At 38.5% G+C, this 22,393-nt stretch overlaps 1 protein-coding gene across 18 annotated transcripts; it reads right to left on the bottom strand.

The window, feature by feature from the left end:
• Positions 1-476: 476 nt before the first annotated feature.
• On the bottom strand, positions 477-21,617 carry dtna (dystrobrevin, alpha). 18 transcript variants are annotated; one of them, XM_065954138.1, is made up of 24 exons: positions 21,376-21,617; positions 17,061-17,128; positions 16,634-16,660; positions 16,428-16,508; positions 16,091-16,304; positions 15,688-15,773; positions 15,023-15,177; positions 14,817-14,922; positions 14,210-14,376; positions 13,850-13,974; positions 12,259-12,342; positions 11,926-12,006; positions 9,839-9,934; positions 8,016-8,097; positions 7,577-7,671; positions 6,245-6,358; positions 5,948-6,044; positions 4,897-4,920; positions 4,240-4,399; positions 4,013-4,102; positions 3,832-3,931; positions 3,044-3,158; positions 2,871-2,909; positions 477-1,685 (listed from the first exon to the last, which is right to left on the bottom strand). In XM_065954138.1, exons 2-23 carry the CDS (start codon positions 17,125-17,127, stop codon positions 2,892-2,894), a joined length of 2,184 nt encoding a protein of 727 aa, XP_065810210.1. In that variant the 5' UTR covers position 17,128; positions 21,376-21,617; the 3' UTR covers positions 477-1,685; positions 2,871-2,891. The 18 variants fall into 18 exon arrangements, with proteins under 18 accessions (XP_065810210.1, XP_065810208.1, XP_065810209.1 ...); XM_065954136.1 differs by lacking the exon at positions 21,376-21,617 and adding an exon at positions 19,772-19,983; XM_065954137.1 differs by lacking the exon at positions 21,376-21,617 and adding an exon at positions 19,772-19,983 and having other exon boundaries at positions 11,926-11,994.
• Positions 21,618-22,393: the final 776 nt, after the last annotated feature.

Genomic DNA, 22,393 nt, shown 5'->3' with positions numbered 1-22,393 from the left:
ACGTCGTTGTTCAGCAGCTGACACAACTGCACCACTTATATTTCGACACTAGGGTGCAGTGAAGATTTGTGAAAAAAATCATCAGTATTATAGCTGCTCTTTTCACTCTGTTGATAGAGCAGACCAAAAATAGAACAGATAAAAATAGATGTTGTGGAAATAATAACTTTTGAATGTGGTGATGGATGCTGTAGGTCAAGTTTTTAAAGGCTTGTATCTGTTAAAATGCAGTATCCTTGTAATTACAATGTTAAAAACATTTTTTTATTCAGTTAGATATATGCTGATAATAATGCCTGAGGCTGTTTTTATGTTACCTCAGATGTTGAGTGTATGTGATGAATTATAGACAATAGGTTGAGGGCAGCCAACAGTGCATTTATGACAGGTAATAAATGTGCTCTTCTAAACCCAGCCAATTGAAGTGTGCCGTTCTGGAATGGGATAAAAAAAAGAAAAGGAGTTCATAGGCAAAATTGTAATATTGTGTCACCACTTTATTATGCATCACCACCATGCAAAATCACTGCTATGAACTTGCTCAAAAATCAAACTAGATATATTTCACACATTTATACTTTTTAGATTGGCTTGCCACTTTTCTCAAAGTGACTGAGTTAAGGTTCACGCACTCTCAGAAAGTACATCAAGAGTGTGTGATGGTGTGCAATACACACAGGAGTTTCTGTGTGAGAGCGTTGGTGCTAACAAATGAAAAATAGCCGATAACCTGTGGTCAAACCTTAATTGATCAACAACCCATGGTAAAACACAATGCTCTTACCATTGTAAACTCTTGAATTTGATACATTTGGAATTCTGTGTAACATATAGAACAAATCCATCTGTAATTGGTATTGAATTCATGTTATACATAGACAGTGTACATGTATGTTAATGAAATCCCTCTCAGACATGATAACTTCATAGCATCAGATTTAATGAGTTAAACTTCACTTTTCCAATGAATTCAATGAGCGATGCTTCTGAACAGTTGTTTTGTTGAGCTACATGCTGCATTGCAGCTTGAATGAGCTCTCTTACGAGGTCATTCAGACAGCTATAAGGCAGTGTGCATTTTTAATATTAGTGTATCAAATGGCCTAAAACAAATATGTCTGATGGCCTGCTCCAAAAAAACAAGTCAAAAACAATACAAAAGCCACACAACAGCAACAGTAAGAAATATATATGGAACAGTGGTAAAATCAGTCTGAGTTAGACATTTACAAAATATTGCAGTTTTATAATCTAACTCTTCAATCCCAACTTGTATCAGATGACCTAAATTAATATTTAAACCTGCATTGTTTCACTGTCATAAAACAAAATAATTTTAAAATGTGATTTGAATCATGTTTGCCACCCTGTACTTACACTGAAGTACTAACATTTGCTTGACAACTCATATAAAAAGGCTAATGATCAAGAAGTAATTCCCCAAAGTCATGTGGTTTTTATGGCACCAGTGGTATAATAGACAGCTCACTAATGAATCTCTTTACATCAGCTCACAGTATTACCTTCAATATGTGGTTGGTTAAAAAATATATCTTTACATAAATGTATTCTATGGTTGGATTCAGCCATTTATTAAACTCTTCATATCGTCAGTGCTCTGTACTGTAGGCCCAGTGTTGTCTCTTCCAGTGTCTTCTACTATTGTTGCTTTTTATATTGCTCACCTGTTGATAATACAGAACATATTACTAACATCTTAGTGTAAAAAAAAAAAGTCAACACTTAAAATTAGGTTAGGACAGTAATCTGCTTTCATCATTGAGTTCAAATAGCCAAAGCATATTCCAACAATCACGCTTATACATGTAGACATCATATTTTTATGTTGAACACTTAGATGAGCCTCATTAGCCAGAAACCCAAATGTGTTTTTTGTGCAATGAAAGTAATTATTTATTTATATGTGCAGTAGCTTGATCCTGTTAAAAGTTTTGCTGACATGATGAAAGCTCTCCTCCAAGCACGTTTTTGCAACATGTAAAAATAGCTTAACACTGTTTTACTATATAAAAGCACATCCAATTTCTCACCATCAGGCCTTGGCCCCGCCCACCACTGCTACTCGCGTCAGTGCGCGTGAACACTGCTAGCTTTGCTGGAAAAGTTGGGGGGCAACTGGGGAGTTAGCCAAAAGGTCTGGGGTCTGACCATAGCCTATAATTACGATGTATGGATCTGACCCATGGTCTTACATCTGACCTGCCAGCCCCAGGTGAGGAGTCTTCCGTGCACAAGAATAGATGTAATAAAATGGTAAACGTAGTGCAAATTTTTGTATGTTGTTTGTGAGCATGTACCGGGCAGTGGCTAACACATACAGTGGTGTAGGATATGATATGACAGCTCGAAGTAGTTCTGGTAGTTTGTGTAAGGAAGCTACAGCCTACAGGTCATGGTTTAGCTTCACTGTGTATAATTAATTAATTAAAAGTATGACTCTGTACTGACCATAGACTGCGTAATAAGGGGACATGGTGTGTAAAAATTAAACTTGTGTGGTCGTGATTGAAACCTGTATCGTTTCTGATGGACCTCAAGGCTCCACTGTTGACTCAAAAAATCATGTTGAAGGAAGGCAGATGAGATCATTTGATTTGTCACCTCCGTAAACATTTTCCTTATGACTCTGGTTTGTTCTCCATGACTACATTTACATTTTACTGTCAAGGAGGAAAAGGCTTATTATTCACTGTTTTCTGGTTGCATGCATGCTGGAAACCAATGGATTGTGCATAGTCAACTGATATTTTATTTTGAAGCTAGGTTTAGCACTCAGTTATTTTGTTTACATTTATAAATCCACTGTGAGTGTGGATCATAAAGAGTCTATCCAAGTCTCAGACACTTACCAGTGACATGGACTCACACGGTTACTGCTGCAGAGTCACCTGTATCACAGTTGGAATACAACAAACAAACACACATGCAGACAACATGTTAGAATAAGCAGAAGTTGTACTTATTGAAATACACAATATGTCTCCTTCTTCCTGCATTAAAGTCTTGGAAAGCTTGAACTCACCATGCAAGTTTTGTCCGGTTCCTGCCTGTGCTCCATCATCTCCTCCAGCGTGAGCTCGTCCTCCAGCTGCTGCTCCAGGTCGTTCTCAAAGCTCTCCTGTGTAACACTGTGACTCCTATGACAGACAGATGGCAGTGTAAATCAAGACACAGGATCTGAGGTGTTACTGCAAAGTAGAGCTACTGTAACCAACAGTGACATTTAACCTCTTGCAACCACATCTTACACATGTTTTTAAATAAGGAGTTCACGGAAATGTAGGAAAATAACTGATATGAGTATCTTTGCCACATATATCTGCGCTTATAAAAGAAATAGTTTCATGTCAGCATTTATTCATTTAAATCCCCAGACTGCATGAATAAAAAAAGAGAATAAATAAGAAAACACAAAAATACTTGTGCCCTAAAGGTAGAGGAATTTATCACAAGATACAAGATAGATAACAAAAAATATTTTCTCTTTCTCCACTTAAATTTTTTTTAACGTATCAAACAAATGTACCATAAATATATTAGAATAAGTGGTAAGAATGAAGGAGCCTTTAAAGTGTAAAAGTGTTTTTAATGTTAAAGGGTGACAGTCATTTGAAACTGTTTTAGTTCACTTCTTTTTTTAAGGTTTATTTTTGGGCTTTTAATGCCTATATTTAGAGATAGGACAGTTGATAGAGTTAAAAACCGGAGAGAGAGACAGAGCGGGGAATGACATGCAGGAAAGTAGCCACAGGTCCAATTTGAACCCGGGCTGCTGTTCTAGTTCACTTCTACAATGATTGTGATAAGTACCTTGGTTTAAATGTGAATAGAGGATCTGAGAAGTTAGTGGCCAAAAGGTCGCCGCGTCCATAGTCTGAATCCACATTGCTGTCAGTCTCGCTTCCACCTTCTGTAAAACAAAACACAATTTAAAACAGCTCTTTTGTAAATATAAAGATATTAAAGTAAAAGTTTATTTTTTATTTTTTACCTGAGTTGAGTTCTTTGACCAGTGATGACATTGTGTTGGTGATGGAGTCAGCTGCAATGAGTAAGTCGTTTCTCAAATTTCTCCTTGGACCTTTGGAAAAATGCAAAAAAAAAAAAAAAAAAGAAAAAAAAAGCTAGTTTTAAAATGTGAATTAAAAACAACTTCCAATTATATTTTGGACGCCATATACATAAGCCATTGCATGCTTCTGAATGTGACTGCGTTACCCTGAGCGAAGGCCTCCTGAACATCCCCTCCCACGCCCATCAGTGAATCCTGAGGTGTGTGCGTTGGGGTTGTGACAGTAGAGTTGGATTGAATTGGTGTGGGGATCGGTCGGCTGATGGTGTGGCTAGGGGAAGAGCGTGGAGAGCCTGGACCCTGAGTCTGCAACACATACAGACAGTTTTAGTGTTAACAAGTGCCACTGTGCTGGCATTGTTAACAGAGAAAGCTGAAGCATAAAATATATTCTGGATAAAAGGGTTTCCCATCAAAACCTTCCAAGAGCAGAGCAACAAGTATGTCTTTTCATTTTAAGCTTAAATCACAGCAGAGAACTCAAACCCCAAAAAACAGCCACAAACAATCCAGTTCAATATTTTTCTTCCTCAACAGAGAAACTAATTTGTCCCAAAAGGACGCCATAATAGCCTTGTGTGTAACAAACACTGGAAACATGCTAGAAATGTATGGCATATGGAGTCATTAAGATGCGATTACAGTCTTGTTAGAACTTTTTCAGTACCTAACATGCAGAGATTTCACCCAAAAAACTGTTCCTATTACCATCACAAACCAAAACTGAAGAAATAGCTGTCTAGCTGTCTTCAAACGTGCAATTCAAGTGTTAGTGTCTTTGTTCTCCACAGTTTCACACTTACAGCTTCTCTCCGTTCTTCCTCCAGCTGAAAAAAAAGCAATATTTTCATGGCTTTTAAGCATTTCTAGGAAGAATCCAATCAGTGTTTCCTTCAGGACGTGACAAGCATGTGGCCTCCTCATGCAAGTTTAATGGATTAACATTGATCCTTTCAGTCTAATTAGATTGATATCCTCTACACTTAAGCCAGTATGGTAATCAGTTTATGTAGGCTTTAAGAAACTCCTGTCTTGTTCAATGCAGAAGATATTCTCGCACCAAAGGTTATCCTTCTCACAGTAGAATAGACATGTTGTTTTACAAGGTACAATGGAGCATAATCGACTGTATGGCAGGGGGAGAAACCTTGGCATAACACATCTAATTTGGAGTATATATAATATCATTTGCAAAAATATTAGAGGGGACTATTCTTAATTTAAATTATGCAAAAAAAACATGTCACAAAAAACTGAAACAGTTACATCTTTAAACAGGACTTACACTCGTCACCAACTTAATAATGAGATTTTCCCAAAAGCTGTGTAAGGTTTGTATACATTATTATATTTTTTAAATGCTGGAGTTAAACAGGATAATGTATTTTGTTTTTAATCAGTTGACAAACACACATAATCAGATATTTTATCCGAAGGTCAAAATGATCAATTATATTGGTTTGACCCCTCAAAGTACGACATATAAGCCTCAACAGGGCATTACTTGAACAGCTGTGTGCCCTCTAATGGACATGTTGTGTAATTTCTAACATGTTTCCTGATCTGTAAAGTGTAGCTTTTTCTTAATCATAGCTGAGTTATCACCTACTGCTAGAAAAAAAAAAATCCTGGTACAAACATTGTAGGAAAAAAGGTGACGTAAATCCTTCATCTGTTTTGTTTACCGCTTGTTTAGAATAAAGAAGTAAAAACTGTAATGTAGCGTACACAAAATGATCCTGAACCTCACTGTTACCAACAGGAAACAAACAGTGCGTTTCTTTTGTAATTATAGAAGGCGTACTGTCTTTGAGCACTGTGAAGTCAAAGAGATAAAAGGCATGCCTGCAGTACCTTGAGAAGCATCATTAGCTGCTCCAGCTGCACCATGAGTTCCCTGCGACTCTCCTGCAGAGTAGACATTCTTTGTTCAAGCTCATCTTTGCGTTGCCTAACAAAGGAAACAAGTGTGATGAAACCATCAGGTCCGGTCTATAGTGCCACAAGAAAAGTGGATAGGCGTCTTTAGACTCTAACACAAGTTGTACATCTGACCCAAAAAAAAGGTGGGCGATTATACTACGTTTTAATGCAGCGTAAGCAAAATTGTCCATTATAAACACACAGGGGGGTTAGAGTAGGCAGAGCTACCTGAGAAGTCGTAGCTCAGCCAGCAGGGTGGGGTTATGTTGGCCCTTGTCAGGAGGTGGCTGGGAAGCCTCTTCATGCTGAAGGCGCAACCGCTGGATTTCCTGCAAGATTTCTCTGGAACAGAGACAAATATACATAACTACAATACCAGGCTATATTATAGATATAGTTTGTCCACATGGCCCAGGGTCAATGGAAGATATGGGTGTGTTAACCATTCTGGGCTACTTTATATAAGAAATATTTCCATCTCAGTGACAAGACCCACGCATTCTGTAGATATGTAGAGCTCATTCAAAGCTAACAAATACTTAACATCATTGAAAACCTACTTTTAAATATTCATTTCTGCAAACGTGAACATATTTTCCTCGGCGGAATAATACGAGAGCAAAGAAAGGGAGCTTCATAACAGAAATGGAAGTGGATGAGGTTGAGTGAAAAATGGTAATAAATAAATAAAGTAAGGTTAGTAACTCTTGCGCTAAGTGACCCAATTAAATTAGGGTATTAGTGTTTTCACTTAGTATGAGAGCATGATGCTGCATGAGAGAAGGTGACAGGTCAGAGGAGAAAACATGAGGATAAAGTTTCAGATTAAGCTCAGTGCAAAAAATAAAACGCATTGCGGCACAAAAGCGAGAAGCACTTGCAGATGAAAGATAATAGAATACTCCAAAATTTCACACAAGAATGGTGCATTTACAGCGTCATAGGGGGCAAAGCTCTCTCTGGGAAAAAAAATCACTGACGCTCAGTGACGCTCTCACAAGAGGACAGGCTGGACCAAACAGATCAGTGCGCTCTTTTGAAAAACCCTTACTGCGGAGCGCACGGTTCGCCAAATCATCTGAAGGCAAAACGAGCCATAATGTAACATTTCAAACGTCCGTCACATCGGTCTTTTTGAGGTTTTGGAACAAATTAAGGCAACACGTCTGTTTCAAACAAGATAAAGTCACTTATTTGGGGTTTTTAATTAAAGAAAACTCGGAACATGCATCTACATTGAGATTGATTCTGGCGTGCTGTGACACTCGTAGTTCTTTCAATGTTCTACCGTTAGATTCTGTGCGTAAGCATGCTCAGAGCTGTGCTTATATTTACACACATTTATAAGTAAAAGTACAAGTTGATAAATCCCACTCTTTGCCTGGGAATGTTCTTACGCACATATTACGCACAGAACCGTGCTTACGCACTGTTGATAAATGAGCCCCCAGGACTCTGTTTTCTGTCAAGCTGAATTTCTTCTTGTGGAGTTTGACAAGAAAAGTAGAGACCGACAAAAAACAACAACTAAAGAATATCATCAAATCAGTGGTCCCTAACCTGTTTTTGCTCTCGAGCTCAGCGATGAGCTGCCTCTGCTGTTTGTTGGCATCAAGAGAGAATGGGAGGTCTGTGGGGATCCTCTGCTGCTGAGCCTGCCGGTGAAACCAAGCAAGAGACATCACGTGACTCGGATGAACCTCAGGATGATGTCATCCACTACTTTATCTCAGATCTCACTTGGGGGAAATAACAGACAAGTAACCAGCCATCCATCAAGACCTGATCCAAATATGAGCTTATGTGTTAGTTGTTTTAGAAATGATCTCTACCTGTACATATATCCATCATCTTCGATATAGAAAGGACTGAATCCCCCAAAGCAAGACAAGTCACATATTTCAAACCTTCTCATCAATGACAGTTTTTTTGCAGCGAAAAGTGCCACTTTATCATTTTTATCATGTGCAATACATTCTTTATTTACAGTAAATCTCACCGCAGCATCAGCAGCCAGTCTAGCGGCATAGCGGGCGATGAGACTGTGCTCTTCATCCTGATGGTTACTGCTCTCCAGCAAACTGATCAGGAGGAAAACAAAGATGGGAATCAGAACATGAAACAGTAGCTATACAGCAACGCAGATAAAGGAAAGAATGCAGTAAAAATTCCATCAAAGTTTAGTGTGTTCAAAAGTCAAATTAGTTCTTTGCCAGAAAAGCTTTGAAAGTTTTACACTTGAGGCCGACTAATTACGGTAAGCTACTTGTGGAAAAACCTCAAAAGCAAGAATGCAGATTAGTTATTATGTAAAGGGGGAAGTTCATTTCATTTGCTTTGTATTTAACAGCCAGGAGGGAAGCCTACACCACTGTTTCCCAACCTTTTTTTTTCCCATGGAGCCCCTTGTATAAATGAAAAGCTGAGCCCCCCCCACCCCACCCCAGGACCCACATGAAAAAATGATGATACATTAATATATAGTTTAAAATTAAGCTACATTTTAATTGTTTTCATGGATCCCAACAGAATAGGCCTACGCACACTGTTTTTCTTACCAAAATATATTTGTTCAACTTGTCCAGTAGGTTTATTATCATGATTTTCGGCCCCCCTCAGGTTGGGAACCAATGGCCTGTACACTTTGATCACCAAAAAATACGGTTTCATTTTTGCAAAAACACATATCATAAAGCACTCAAACGTAGACAGACATGGTCAGGTTCCACAGGGTCTCTTATAGACTCGAGGATGACAATCGGATATATAAAAATTAAACACACATTATACCACACACTCAAGCATATTAGAGCAAACACACAAAAAAGCAGGCATCATCATTTTTCTGATGCTTTAAGGTGAGGTAATAAGCAACAATGTTTAGAAAGAGGAGAAAATATGCTGACAAATCTAGTGATAAATATTCCAGAATACATATCAGTGTTGTTCATATATTGTATAAAAGACTGGAAAGTGCCTCCGTGGTGTGGAAAGTGTAGTTTATGTGGAAATGCCTCAAAACTGACTTTTTTTTCCTAATGGCCAGCAGGGAGACTCCTATGATTGTCATAATATATATTGTTCATAAATGTCTTATCATTCGCTGTTTACTAGCCTTTTTCACTAAATCATGATGTTCATTTTATAAATTATTGTCTGGTTTATAGTAAAACAAACAACAACACAAAACATGAAATGAACGATACAGCAGATTCAACTTTAGAATGTGAAATTTTTTCAGTCAGTAAATATTGTTTTAAGCCTTTTTCTTAACTTTAATAAGTATCACGTTAATATTGATGTTTCTATGACACAGCGCCTTGCTCACCAAGCTACACTACTGTTAGCTGATACCTGAGTATTGGGGACCATCCCTCACTTTAAAGCTGTTCCATCCTGTCTTCAAAATACGGTCTCCATCAAAACGCTAAATAAACAAATTAATTACCCAAAGCATTTTTATATATATAAGTTTAATGTGACAAATAGCAATCTACTTGCTTTTCTTCTTTTATATATATTTTATGAATAATACCACAAGTACAGTACATGTCACACTGGAAACATTTCCTTGAACTGAATCTGTGCATTTCATATACAGGTACTTAAAAGCTGTTTTAATGGCTAAAAAAGAAACAAGCTTACTTTTTTTTTTTTGGGGGGGGGGGGAATCTATTTTAGCCTTTTTTCCCAATAAAACAGAGCATGAAGTGTTGGGGCTCAGAATAAAGTTGGGTTAGGAGGAAGGATTTTAAAGTGGCAGTTCAGCAGAGCACATAGTTTCCACTGGTGTTTGGCAAACACAGCACCACACCAACTAACCATGTGTTGGGGTTGTTTTGGAGTAGATTCACATAGAAGCCAATCAGAGCATGTTCATCAGAAAGTCTATCAGCAACATCGAGGTTGTAGTTCAACCTGGAACAGTGCAGGGTTTCACAAGACATAAAACATGACATTACACAGGTGACAATAGAGGGACAAAGAGAGAGACAAAAGGAGAGAGGGCAACAAAAGAGAGGAGGAGGAGAGTGCCTGAAAAGCTGCCATTCATGGCTGACTAGAGAGAAACAAGGCCTTATTATGTTAGGGAGAGACACTGCAGATGAAGGCTAAGAGCACGATTAAGGACATGCCCGGAAAGAAAGTCTGCTAGCTTCATGCACTGTTTACACTCTACACGCATCAAGCACTCTGTTCTCTGTTATTAAAAATAATGAAAGTAATAAAAAGTCAAAAATAATAGAAAGTCATTTTACTATTCAAACAATCCAGCCCTCGACAAGTCTACAGAAGCACACCAATCTTTTTTTGATGTTAGTCCAACTGTGGCTCATAACACATCCAGCAGAGATACAGAGCAACATTAGCTGACCCATCCTTTGTATTTCTGTCCATCTGGAATGACCACTGCTTTTTTTTTTTTTTTGGCTTGGTTTTGCATCCTCGACCAACTCTAGGGATTTAATTTGGCTTTTGCTAAATTATCTGCGATGTTCACCAGCTAGCTAGTCCTTTATTTTGTCTATTAGCTACATGTATTTGGTGCCAGACAGATACTCCCCTGGCAAAAGTAAATAAAAGGGCCAAGTGGTAAGCTTGCACACCCCATGTACAGAGGTTGTAGCTCGGGCTCAAATCCAACCTGTGGCCACTCTCCAATAAAGGCCTAAAGAAAAGCCTGAAAAAACATCCTAAAATGAAAGAGTGACTAATAAATAAATAACAATATAGAATAAACAAATCTGTTAGCATAAAGATGTTCAAATCCTTTTCTTATGCTGAGCCAAAAATAATCTGTGGGTTTGCGACCAGTGTATGACTAACTCTTTCCCAACTTAATCATTACGCCCACTGTCAAGCTAAAAATCACTGGTGAAGCATTAGCAGAAACGCTTACGCTTATGACACAGACATTTACTTGAGGGATTTTGTTTGCATTATGACAAATGAAAGGTTATTTGAATTTCATCAGGAGTAAGAGACTAAAGATAAGGATATTTCTGTAGTATTAGTAGTACTTAACACTCTCAAGCCAAAATTTGTCTGAGCTGCCATAAGAAATAACCAAAATGCTCTCGACTTTTTTGAATTGTCTGACTTAAGGAAAAGCCTTACTGGATAAGTGTTGTTGTAACTTTGCAGCCACCATAAACCGTTGCATTGGATAGCTGTTTTCAAGTGTGTCTATATTGACTGCAACTGCCCTAGCCGAAATGAACAATCCTATTATAACAACTCATAAGTTTAGAAATGTAGTCAGGTTCACTCAGAAAACACACACCACCTGAATGCCCCATGTGTTACTTGATATGATCTCAGCCTCTACAAACAGTATCAGTGCACCTAGATAATACTGTAAAGAACATCACTCAGTCATCACACTCGTATGTTGTCCTATAAGGTAGAGTTATGAAAGAGACTAGTGTTCCCTAAAGAAACACTTTCTTCAACAAGTGCAGGGGACCAAAGGGGCCCTTTATAGAGAGGTCAAGATAAAAATGACTGCTATCTTCAACATAACGAGCAACTTGTTTTTCTTTAGCACTAATCACCGCAAAGAAAATGTATTGACATAATAAACAAAGATCTGTGAAAACTTAAGTGTTTAACTGCTACAGCCTTGAAGGGATTGAGGGCCAAAGAGTCTCATCACACCTACACGAGGAGGTTGTTATAGACGCTGAAGCATATTTGCAAATGATCATTTTGGCTCTTACTAATTTAGTGTCTTTATAATGGCCCCTTGAGCACAACAGTGTAAACCCTCCAGAAGAAATGTGGTTTTCTAATAGTTTCAAGAGGATGATTAGCATTTCTAGTCAATGCCCTATGATTATTATCCATATTAGTTCACACATGCATTTCAACTACAGAGGCATAATCATGTGCACACCTACGGCACTTACCCTTTACCTTTCAACAGATGAGGAGCTGCCCCAGTCAGGGGCTTTCTTATTTCAACATCATTATTCCTGCTGTAAGGCAAACTTTTTTACATTCAGCACAAGAAAAAAAAAAAACAGAGAGAAAAGACAAACAGCACAGCGATGCATAAATGTTTACACACACATACACGTTCACACACACAGTCGGCACACACTCTTGAAAGTAAAGGCAAGGAAGTTCAAAGACAGTGTGGGTCACAGACCCTGCGGGACATAAGTCCTTGCGGGAGTTTGGCAAATTGAAAGGATCTGCTTTAAAATCCAGGGCATCCATTGTTACGGATGTTCACTCACTTTTTGGTGGAGTAAGGGTTCCCTGATGTTGGCATGGAGTGGGAGAGTGCGTAGTCATTGGTGAAATTCATTGGTCTTGGTGGCCTGGAGAGGAAACAAACGTTTTCTTTCTCAGTTAAAAAACGAAGAACTTACAATTATTTATTATGTTAACGAGACAGAAAATGGCCCTGCCTTCTCCTTTTGTCAATTATTCCTTTAATGTTATGGATTTACTGCAACATTATTTTCACTGATTTTTCTGCATTTATCAGGACGTGGGGAAAAAAAAAGTCAGATTTAGCTACAGTATGCAGGGTGGGGTAAACAATGAGAACATGCAATATGAACAGGGATGAATCCATGAACTGACACAAAACAGTGAGATTGTAAAATAAAAAAGAATGACTGTCATTACACTAAGGAGGACGGGACTTGACGACACTGTAAATGATTAGTAGATTATTGGCCATGTATGCTTACACACAAGGAATGTGTCTTCAGTACTGTGCTCTCAATGTACAACAAGTATAACATTAAATATAAATATAATATAAGCAAAAAGACTAATATATACAAGACTAAATAAGATAATAGTGCAGTGGTGAGTACTGCAAAAAATGCTGAGATGAACATGATAATAAATATGTAATTGTGTAACATGATTCATTTACATGAGGTAGAGTTTTGCAGTATTTACACAAGCTGTAAAAAAATATATAATATAATCATAATATATGTCAGTACACTAGGTAGGGTGGGACTTGACTACACTGTAAACGATTAGTAGATTATAAACTTTTTAAATCTACATTAACAGAAATGCACAAGGACACATTTTATCATGTGTTAAAAAATCAAACAAACTCACCACGTATCTCTGAGGAAAGTACAGAACAAGAAAGGGAATGAAAATGTATTATAATTTATCCGACATTGCAACAACTACACTAAATATATTTTAAAAAAATCAAAAGATTTAAAGTAACAAAAGAAGGAAAATAAATATGCTATCAACTTTGATCAAATACATTCAGATCTGTATTAATTACATCCCACAAATTAAATTACCCTGACATAGACGTAAGTGTGGTCAACATTCAAAACTCCATGATTGGTCAGTCCACATTCAGCTCTACAAAACTGTCTGCAATAAATTGACTTCCTCGGCTTATGAAGGTTATTAAAGAAGATATATTTTATAAGAGAATTTTTTTGTCAATATGAGGGCGTTTTTTTGTACCATAAGTAGGTTTTAGTACCTATACTTGATTTAAATACTATTTCTATACATTTTGAATGAACCACACCAGAGTCCCACAGAGTGAATGCTCGTGTAGGCTTTTGTTTTATTATTTATGAAATAATGACATCAGTCAGGTCTGGGAAAAGGTAGCAGCTGTGTTGCAGGATACAGTCATTCCCAAGGCTACAATTAAGCCTCATTGATCAGTTGACCTATGAGATTGACTAGAATCACTTCAGACACAGAGGCAGCAACAAGATAATTATCAGCTGAGGGACATAATCAAACATTTGAAGGAGTCAAAGGAGGAATGCATTATTGGATTGCTCTGTTATATTATTGCAAAAGATAATAAAGCTAACTTACACAATGTGAGCTAGATTGAGAGGTTTCTCTGGGATTTCAGGAAACATGGGGTGAAGAGGCTCTCTGCTGGAAGCACAGCTCAGTGACTTACTGAGGGCATGGGATAACTTCTTAGCAGGGGATTTCTGGGAAACAAACACAACAATGAGGAGCCAATTCTGCGTACATAATGACACTAATTTATTTTTGAAACGCATGACAACATTACATCAATACTCTCACCTGCATTAAACAGGCTGCATCATTCTGTACACTGATTTGTATCAGAGCAAAAATAGCCACAACGAGTGGTCCACAGGAGACACACCTCCCTTAGCCTACCCCCCTCCTCCCTCTCCCTCTCTCTTCTCCTCTCCTTACCCATGACGTATACTCCTTCATTTGGTGCTGGTTGCTATGGGGACCACTGGCATGCCCCCTCCAGAAGCAGTCCTGACAGAGCTGGTAATTATGACATTGCTGGCAGCGGTAGCGGAAGCCCATCATACTCTCAGTATGGCAGTAGGAGCACTCGACCGGGTGAAAGACTGCGGGAGGAGAGGAGGGGTCAGACACACACACACACACAGATGGACAAACACAGGCACACAAACAGCTGTTATTGTAAAACCCAGATATTGAGCACATTGCATAGAGTGGAGAATTAATTTCCATTAGTTCAGCGACAGATGTGTAATCATTTCACATTTTTGACGACATACGCACAGGGCAGTGCGACATCAGCATGCTGACTATGTGTAAGCATATGACATGTAAGTGATAACTGCATCACAAACACACTTCCTCATACATAAGGGCGTGAGGTGCCTATGGGTCATCGTTTCAGTGGAGGTGTGTTTCCTTGTCTCTCTCTGCTCGACTGATTGTGTGTGTGGTGATTCAAGATTATGATGCAAAGCTGAACTTTACATCCTCCCAGCCCTGCTAGCTTTTCAGCAGATTATAAATATTCTGCGTGGTGTCTTACCATTCTCTACGTTGGCGAGTCGATGCATGAGCGGTAACCACACCAGACACTGAGGGGGTGGGTCTGACATCAACGTATCGAGGAATGTATTGAGGGAGACCTTTTTCTGTTGACGTTCAGTGCAGAGGAGAGGTAGATTTAACAGGAAAGAGTCATCAACAACGTCATTGCCAAAACAACCTATGAACCACTAATAACACACTCACCTGCTGGGTAAAGCATGCTCTCGCAGCTTGTTCGGTATAACCAAAAGAAGGTCCCTCGAAAACCGCCATGGGTAATTTCAGAACCTCCCTCAGAAACTGGTCAAACTGTGAATGCACCATTAATCCAGCAGAATCTGAGAGCTGTGAAAAAATATCTGGGAACAATGCAAATGAATCAAAGTAATTATCAGTTGCCACCACAGTCGGCTAATTACAGCATTACACAACACAATTATCCCACTTATTAGAGAAAACAAATCAAAGGAAAGCAGTTATTCTAATCAATTGTTATAATAATACACCAGCAGCACAGCCCCTCTTTTTTTCTCTCCATGAGCCAATTCAAATGCTCCCACGGATTCTTTTTTTTTTTTTTACATTATGTAATAAACTTCACATAATGAATAATGAGTTGTCCCTGCCATTATGAGCAAGACCAGCACTGCTTCTTTTTTTAGAACAATAAGCTAAGCAGACAGAGATACAGATGATACAAACAGTAATACGTTTTATATAAAAAGAAATTCCAAAGCATTACATTACTTACACTACAAACCGAATGACCTTTACAAAGACAATATGCTGATTTATTACAGGTAAAATGGGTACGTTTGATTCCATTTTTCACAATTAAAGAAATGAAAAGATTTTGTTGTGTTGCTTACATCTTAATTTATCCAGAATTTTCCCGCCACAGATGGTTGCGAGGGCCATCTTCACAACAAAGACAGATATCTTGCCATGGCTCTCCCTAAAGCGAGTCAATAAATAATACATTAAGGTCATATAAATGAAAATGCAGCTGTCAACGCGATGAACTCTTTCTAAAAGGCCCGACATTAAAAGGAAACACCCAATCATCTTATAAGTGTTTAGCTTAGCTTTTAGCATCTCTTAAAAATACACTTATACAAACAGTATGTTGTGACAGTTCTGAAGTAAATAGTTAATATTTTCACTCTATTTTTGATGAGTCAGAGTCATAATTTGCACGACTTTGTCTAATGTCACAACCTCATGTGTGAAAGTACATAACCAGCAGCAGACTGTCACGTGTTGAGAACTCACGGGTCATACGATGCCAGCAGGACGTTGAGCAGCAGGTTGATTGAGTGATCTAAGTTAATCTGGTGAGTGGTGGGCATGCGCTTGTTCAGCTGGTAAAAAAGGGTGGACAGTACCACTTCTAGACGAGCCACAGAGAGCTCGGCGTTGAGGTCCATGGTGTTGATGCCGTTCTCTCGGAAAGCCTCGATGACATTCCAGATGTCGACTAAATGCACTGAAACGCAAACAAAATATAAACATCTTGATGTTCTATTATATGTTATATATTATAATTATATATATATATATAATAATTATTATAAGGATAGTGGTTTAGTTGAATGTACGTCATACTCACGATTGCATTTCTTCTGCACAAATCTAAGTTTGCAGGCTGTTCTATACGTCGATAATCGTATGGAATCCAAATCTTGAGCCCCTGAGGAGGAATTACTGATTATTTAATAACATCAAAAACGTCAAGACTGGTTCATGGATAATGTTACTCTGGAGGGAGAGGGTTTTGATGCACATACAATTCAATTCAAACAACTTTATTAATACCTCTAGGAGCAAATGGTTTGGAGCAGCCTGAACATAAAAGAAATGAAAAAACAATGATGCACAGACAACAATAAATGATACATATCAGCTAAAATATGTAATGAAATAAATAGATAAAGAAACTGAATAAAACAGTCAAATTGTCATTTCTTATAAAAATAATAAAAGTCTGTAAAGGAGGATTTTATTATCTGATGCAGAGGTAGTATGTCAACAAGCAGACAAGTGAAAACAAGGCATACTTAATCTAGCTTTAAAGAATTGTATAGTATGGAATAGGCCTACTTTAAGACATAGTATTAGGAAGTGAAATAACGGGAAACGTGGTGTACATGGTCCTCATAATATCTGTTTGCCGTCAAATTTTTGCCATTTTTATGTTAAGCGAGTAAAACAGTCCTGGAAAGCTGTGGCCCTGAGCACTTACTCATCTCCACTAACAGTTGCCGTCTATCTGCCATGTTGTCACCGCTCCCACTGTAGTCTTCAATCATTCTGATGAAGAGGAGAGAAAGTCATGTCAGAGTCTGTGTACACCTGCTTTCAAAAAAGACAGTTGGTTCAAAATATAGCATTGTTTAATCGCTGAGTAAACTGTTTTTACCCTTATGAAACATGAATAACAGAATTTAATCTTTAGAAGCATAGCAGAGTGTCTTAAAGTTATTTGTAAAATAAATGTCAAACAACTATAAGACATCCATTTTTATTACTCACAATATAACTATATCATTTGACTTTACATTAGTTCTGGATTATCAAGAACTGACCCTTTCATAATGCTTTTGATGCGACTACATAGATGACCAACCAGGCTAAACAGGCAGCTTCCTGCAGCCACAGATTTTAACAGGCTCCATGTTCAATGTCTGGCAGTGATGTGGCCCCGTAGCGCTGCCTCTCTTAGTTACTGTTGCTATGCCTGTTAAGCTTTTTGTTCTCGCTCAGCTCAAATGCAGTTTATGGTGATAAAGGGTTAAGAAAGTAAAATAAGAAATACTTTTTATTTAGTAAAAAAGGGCCATGAAGTTGACAAAAACAGCGTCTCAGTTTTCTGTACGTCGGGGGTCTCTGGGAGATTTTGTCAGTTGAGGCTAGCTAGATAACTAAATGTATGCTACCTACATAGGTTGGTGCAAACAGCAACTAAACATTTATAAAGTAAAGCTAAAGTTCCAGCCAGCACATCTGAAAATGAGAAAACCCCCTGTAAAAGATGTCTCATCACATTTTGAACTTGTCCCCTACAAAGAGTTAATCTGATCATAAAGAGACTTCAGAATAACAGCATAATGGCATACTGATTATAAAATAGAGGGGGTTCAGCTTTTCTGAGATACAAGTGTGTGTGTGTGTTGGGGGAGGGGGGGGGGTCTCTGAGGAAAAAAGAGTTTGGGAACCAGTGATTTAGTGAATGTGTGTGTATCCGCTCACAGGCTGCACCTGCAGGACTTGGTGTGTGAGTAAGACAAAACAACAAAAACTGGGTGCAAGTTCAAGGACTATATTTTCAGTTTTTGGGTTGAAGAGAGTGCTGTAAACAGAGTTTGTTTGTCTAAGTTTACAGCTCCAGACTACAACAGGCTGTAACATTGCAAATGTCAAGTTTCTGATTGATATTATGGAGTCAACAGTGTGAAATGAATAGTAGGAAAGTCTAAGCACTATTTGATGCAAAGAAACAATACACAATGAAATATCAACACTTTATGACCCGTTTCTGTATGAAAGTCCACCTACATGCACTACGTAACCACTGAAACTCTGTGCAGGGATTTAGCGGCATTGCATTTATTTTAAATTGATAGAATCGATAGATCTGAACGGATCAGAGATCAATGTGATCTGGTGCAACACCAATCACATATAATAATGGGTGGTAGAACAGGGTCCCATAGCTGACTTTACCCCTGGGTCCTGAAGTTAATCCAGCCCTGGTAGCTACATTCTGACCTCACACATATTTTTTTTAAGTACATTTGCAAATTGAATGTGTAACACTACAGTGCTTATCAGAAATGTGTGTGTGGGTGGTGGGGGGCGCAAAAAACTAAAGTAAGACAAGGAGAAGACTTTGGAAGGGGCAGAGCAGCAAAGAGAGGGAGTGCTCACACCATGCCTCGCTGCACTCTGTCCAAGGCAATCTAATATACCTAGTCATGTGGTTTGTTGCCATGGCAGCAAAGATCCCAGCCGCTCCGTTCATAAAAACATAGTGTTAGCCCCCCCTAAAACACACACATACACACGCACACACCACACCTCCCACTGCAGACAAGTTTGGAGAAAAAGTTTTTTCACTTATTAATATCTTTTATATTTTAACGCTTGGTAGGATGAAGCATTCTGGCAATTTTTTCTGTGAGACAATCATTCAGGCATGGTACTGTATTTCAAATTACTTTGACAGTAATTGGTAGACCCAAATATTATGCTGCAGAGACCAATGGTGTGGAAATGAGAATTTGCCTAGTGTTAAAAAGCAAACAACAGCATCCTTTTTTTCTTTTTTTACTCTTTGTGATCCTTCCTCTGATTCCAGGAAGTAAAGCCAGTCAATTATGGAGCTTTAGGACTCTTCCAAATCCAGTTAAAGAGTGAAACGATTAGGCTAATAGGTCAACTTGGAATGACTGAATCAGTGCAATGACACTAGCAGTACACTACTACAGAAAAAAGAACAATAAATAATTATAAACGCTAAATGATCATGATAAAGCACGACACAAGATTCACTTAACCATAACATTTAGCTGCATTTACAGCTTCAATTGAATTCCCTTTGGAAAAAAAATACACGCTGCTTCAGTTCTAAGGCAATGATGAATACACCGACATCAGGAAGTGCCTTACTGGCAGCAAGAAGTCCAATGTCATCTTGAAAGTAATGGAAATGCAAGCCCATTCATCATTTAAGCAGAGCGTGAGTATAAAGGAGTAAAGACACACTGTTTCATAGATTCACGTTGATATCCTTTCCTCATCGCAAGCAAACATCCTGAGCTACGTGACCTTCTGCGCTCTGTTTTTCAGTGTCGGAAATGACTGAGATAGATACAATCTATTGCAAGAGCAGATATTAAACCAGCACAGCCGATACAATGTACGATGGTAAAGGGAACAAGCTGATCAACATACCTCTCATAGAGCACCATGGTCATATTCCTTCTCTGTGCCTTAGTTAAGTTAAAACCACACCACGTTGTCCTTCTATAGAGCCACAGGTACACTACACAAACTCCCTCCTAAAAAAGGAAGCATTACAACAAAAGCATCCCAAACACATGAGGCTGCCTGAAGATATCTGAAATTAGAAACTGTCAGCTAGGACACACAGCCTGTGCTGCCTCTATCTTTAACTACAAATGAGAAGGCTCCACATTCTTGAACAGCTTTACTGGCTCTCTAGTTGCAGACCCCAAACCTCCTTTCTGGCATGTACCCAGCAAACATTACTCTCTCCCTGGGGCACTGTCACACTGGCAGCATTAGAAAATAACTGCCCTTAAAAGAACAAGTCATCATAAAACTTTAACATTCGAGCTGAGACTTGTAGGGATGCCAAAAGCAAACCAAGGTTCTCATAGAATTTTGTCATTTTTAATTTTGTACTGACTTCTGTTGGCTGAATATTCAACTTAATTTTAGCCCAGCAGCAAAATAAAAAAAGCCATATTAGTCAGTTGTTTACATTATGAGTCTATTTCTGTAGCAGCTGAATAGAACATAGTGGACAGTAGTGTTAGTTTATTCTCCTCCGTAAACGGATTGCAACATTTCCAAACACAAACACTTACTCGAGTTACAGCTCAATCATGTGTTTGGCCGGCTCGATACAGTACATCGCAGCTGTTAGCACTGATTGGCTGGAGTTATTTTTAACATCACGAGACTATTAACTACACTGGCATCCCGATCCCATCTCCGGACAGGAATGAAAAAGGCTGTGCCATTGACTTAAGGTTAATCAGATAGAGTTCAGCTGAGCCAGTGATGCTGTGCTTTAGGGTAGGTATAAGTGAGACAGTTTTCTCTTCCTGTCTGGTACCAGCTGGGGATGTCTGCTAGGCTCTGTGCTCTATGTGTCCCCTGCTGATGATCACCATGGTTTCAGCTGCAAAAAGGCCAAAACTTTAAGAGAGTGTGGCTGCAAATGTGCCGTTGCTGGTGCTGTGGTTTTTTGTTTGCAACACTCATGATGAGTTCTTAGCACACACTTTAAGGGGTAAATGTTGAACACATCATACAAACATAGGAAATAATAATGGAAGAAATACAGTGCTGCCTGTGATAACAAAAACAGAATTGCATTTCCATTTCAATTACAAGCCTGAATAGAGATATACTCATGGGAATAGCCAATGTCCCTTTACCCTCTCTGAACAGCATTAAACACATGACAATTCCTCAACAGCAAATCAAAAGGGCAGCAAGAAAGGCAACAGGCACCTTAAGCTACATACTCAGCTCAGGCATCACCTGTCACGTCAGAGACACCTGTGTTTACGAGAGACAAAGATGTCATTGTTACAGAAACATCTCATTCAAAACACGACTCCCTTTCTCGTGTTTTTTTTTTTAATTTTATCACGGCACAACCCCGTTTTTTTTTTTTTTTTTTATCACTGCAACTAGATCGTAAAACTCATTTCACCCAGAGTAGCAAAGTAGGTTAAGGTCGCTGCTCCACCGCTTGCCAGCCTCCAGCAGCTGCAGCTGCAGCGCACTTGCACAGGACTTACCAGAATGTATTTCGAGGCAAGTCGTGCAACATCATTGTTTTCCGTCCAGGCAAGCCGACAGCCGGTTGTGTCCTGTGCGGTTCGATCAGGATTTCTTTGGTGTTAGGGGCTGCATCACTGCATGAAGCGGCCGTTTCTGGTGCCGCTCTCCCACAAACGCTTGTTCGTGTAGTGGAAATTTTCGGGTAGCGTACTGGCGGAGGTGCACGCAAGGCAGCACTTGCCTCCTGTATGTGGCCTTCGCGATGACGTAATGCGGAATCTCTTCACATGCGTCAGTGTGCCTTGCTGCAAAATGTTAAGGTTGATTCGAAGAGTAGAAAAAAAACAAAAAAATACCAAAGAAGAATATTCTCTAAGTTATTTTATTCGAGGTGATCATGGGAAGATGTGCTCATTCACTGGTTTCATTTTTGTTGTAGCTCTATGAAGATGACGTCATCCAGATTTTAGAAAATCTTTGTCAATGAAAAGAATATTCATCAAAATAATTACGTTTAGACTACAATACACGTTCTTGTTTATGGGTAGAAGATATGTAAATAGATAGATTGGTTCAACTTTGACAAGGTTCTTTAGTTGTCAATAAACAACCTAGTTAAAAAGCTTTGATTTACAGTAATTTGTGAGTGCCCTTATTTAAGAATTGCACAATGTGAAACAATGTTATCATATAAATACTTTTAAATGCACTTTAATTGTAATCCAATGAATCCATAGGACTCAATTTCCTTTTACTTGTCGTTTTACAATAAAGGTTTGCAAAATGTAGTTGTGAACACTTTCACTATTTCTATTAAAAAAAATAGAATCATACAATGTTAGGCTATTTCCTATTGGAATGCATTTGCTGTATACCTAAACCCACCTCAAACAACTAATCTTATAGCTTGTAGTCCACTGTCTTCTAAACACCGAACGCATCCCCATTTTAAGCTACATTTTAATGTAGACTAGCTGTTACCCCAGCTGTAAATGCAGTCATCAAAAACTGAAGTTTTGAAACCACTAAAGAGAG

This window comes from Labrus bergylta, chromosome 4 (assembly GCF_963930695.1).
Source record: "Labrus bergylta chromosome 4, fLabBer1.1, whole genome shotgun sequence".
Lineage (NCBI taxonomy): Eukaryota > Metazoa > Chordata > Actinopteri > Labriformes > Labridae > Labrus > Labrus bergylta.
Note: the sequence above shows the minus strand (reverse complement) of the source record. Positions and strands in the feature narration are given on the sequence as shown.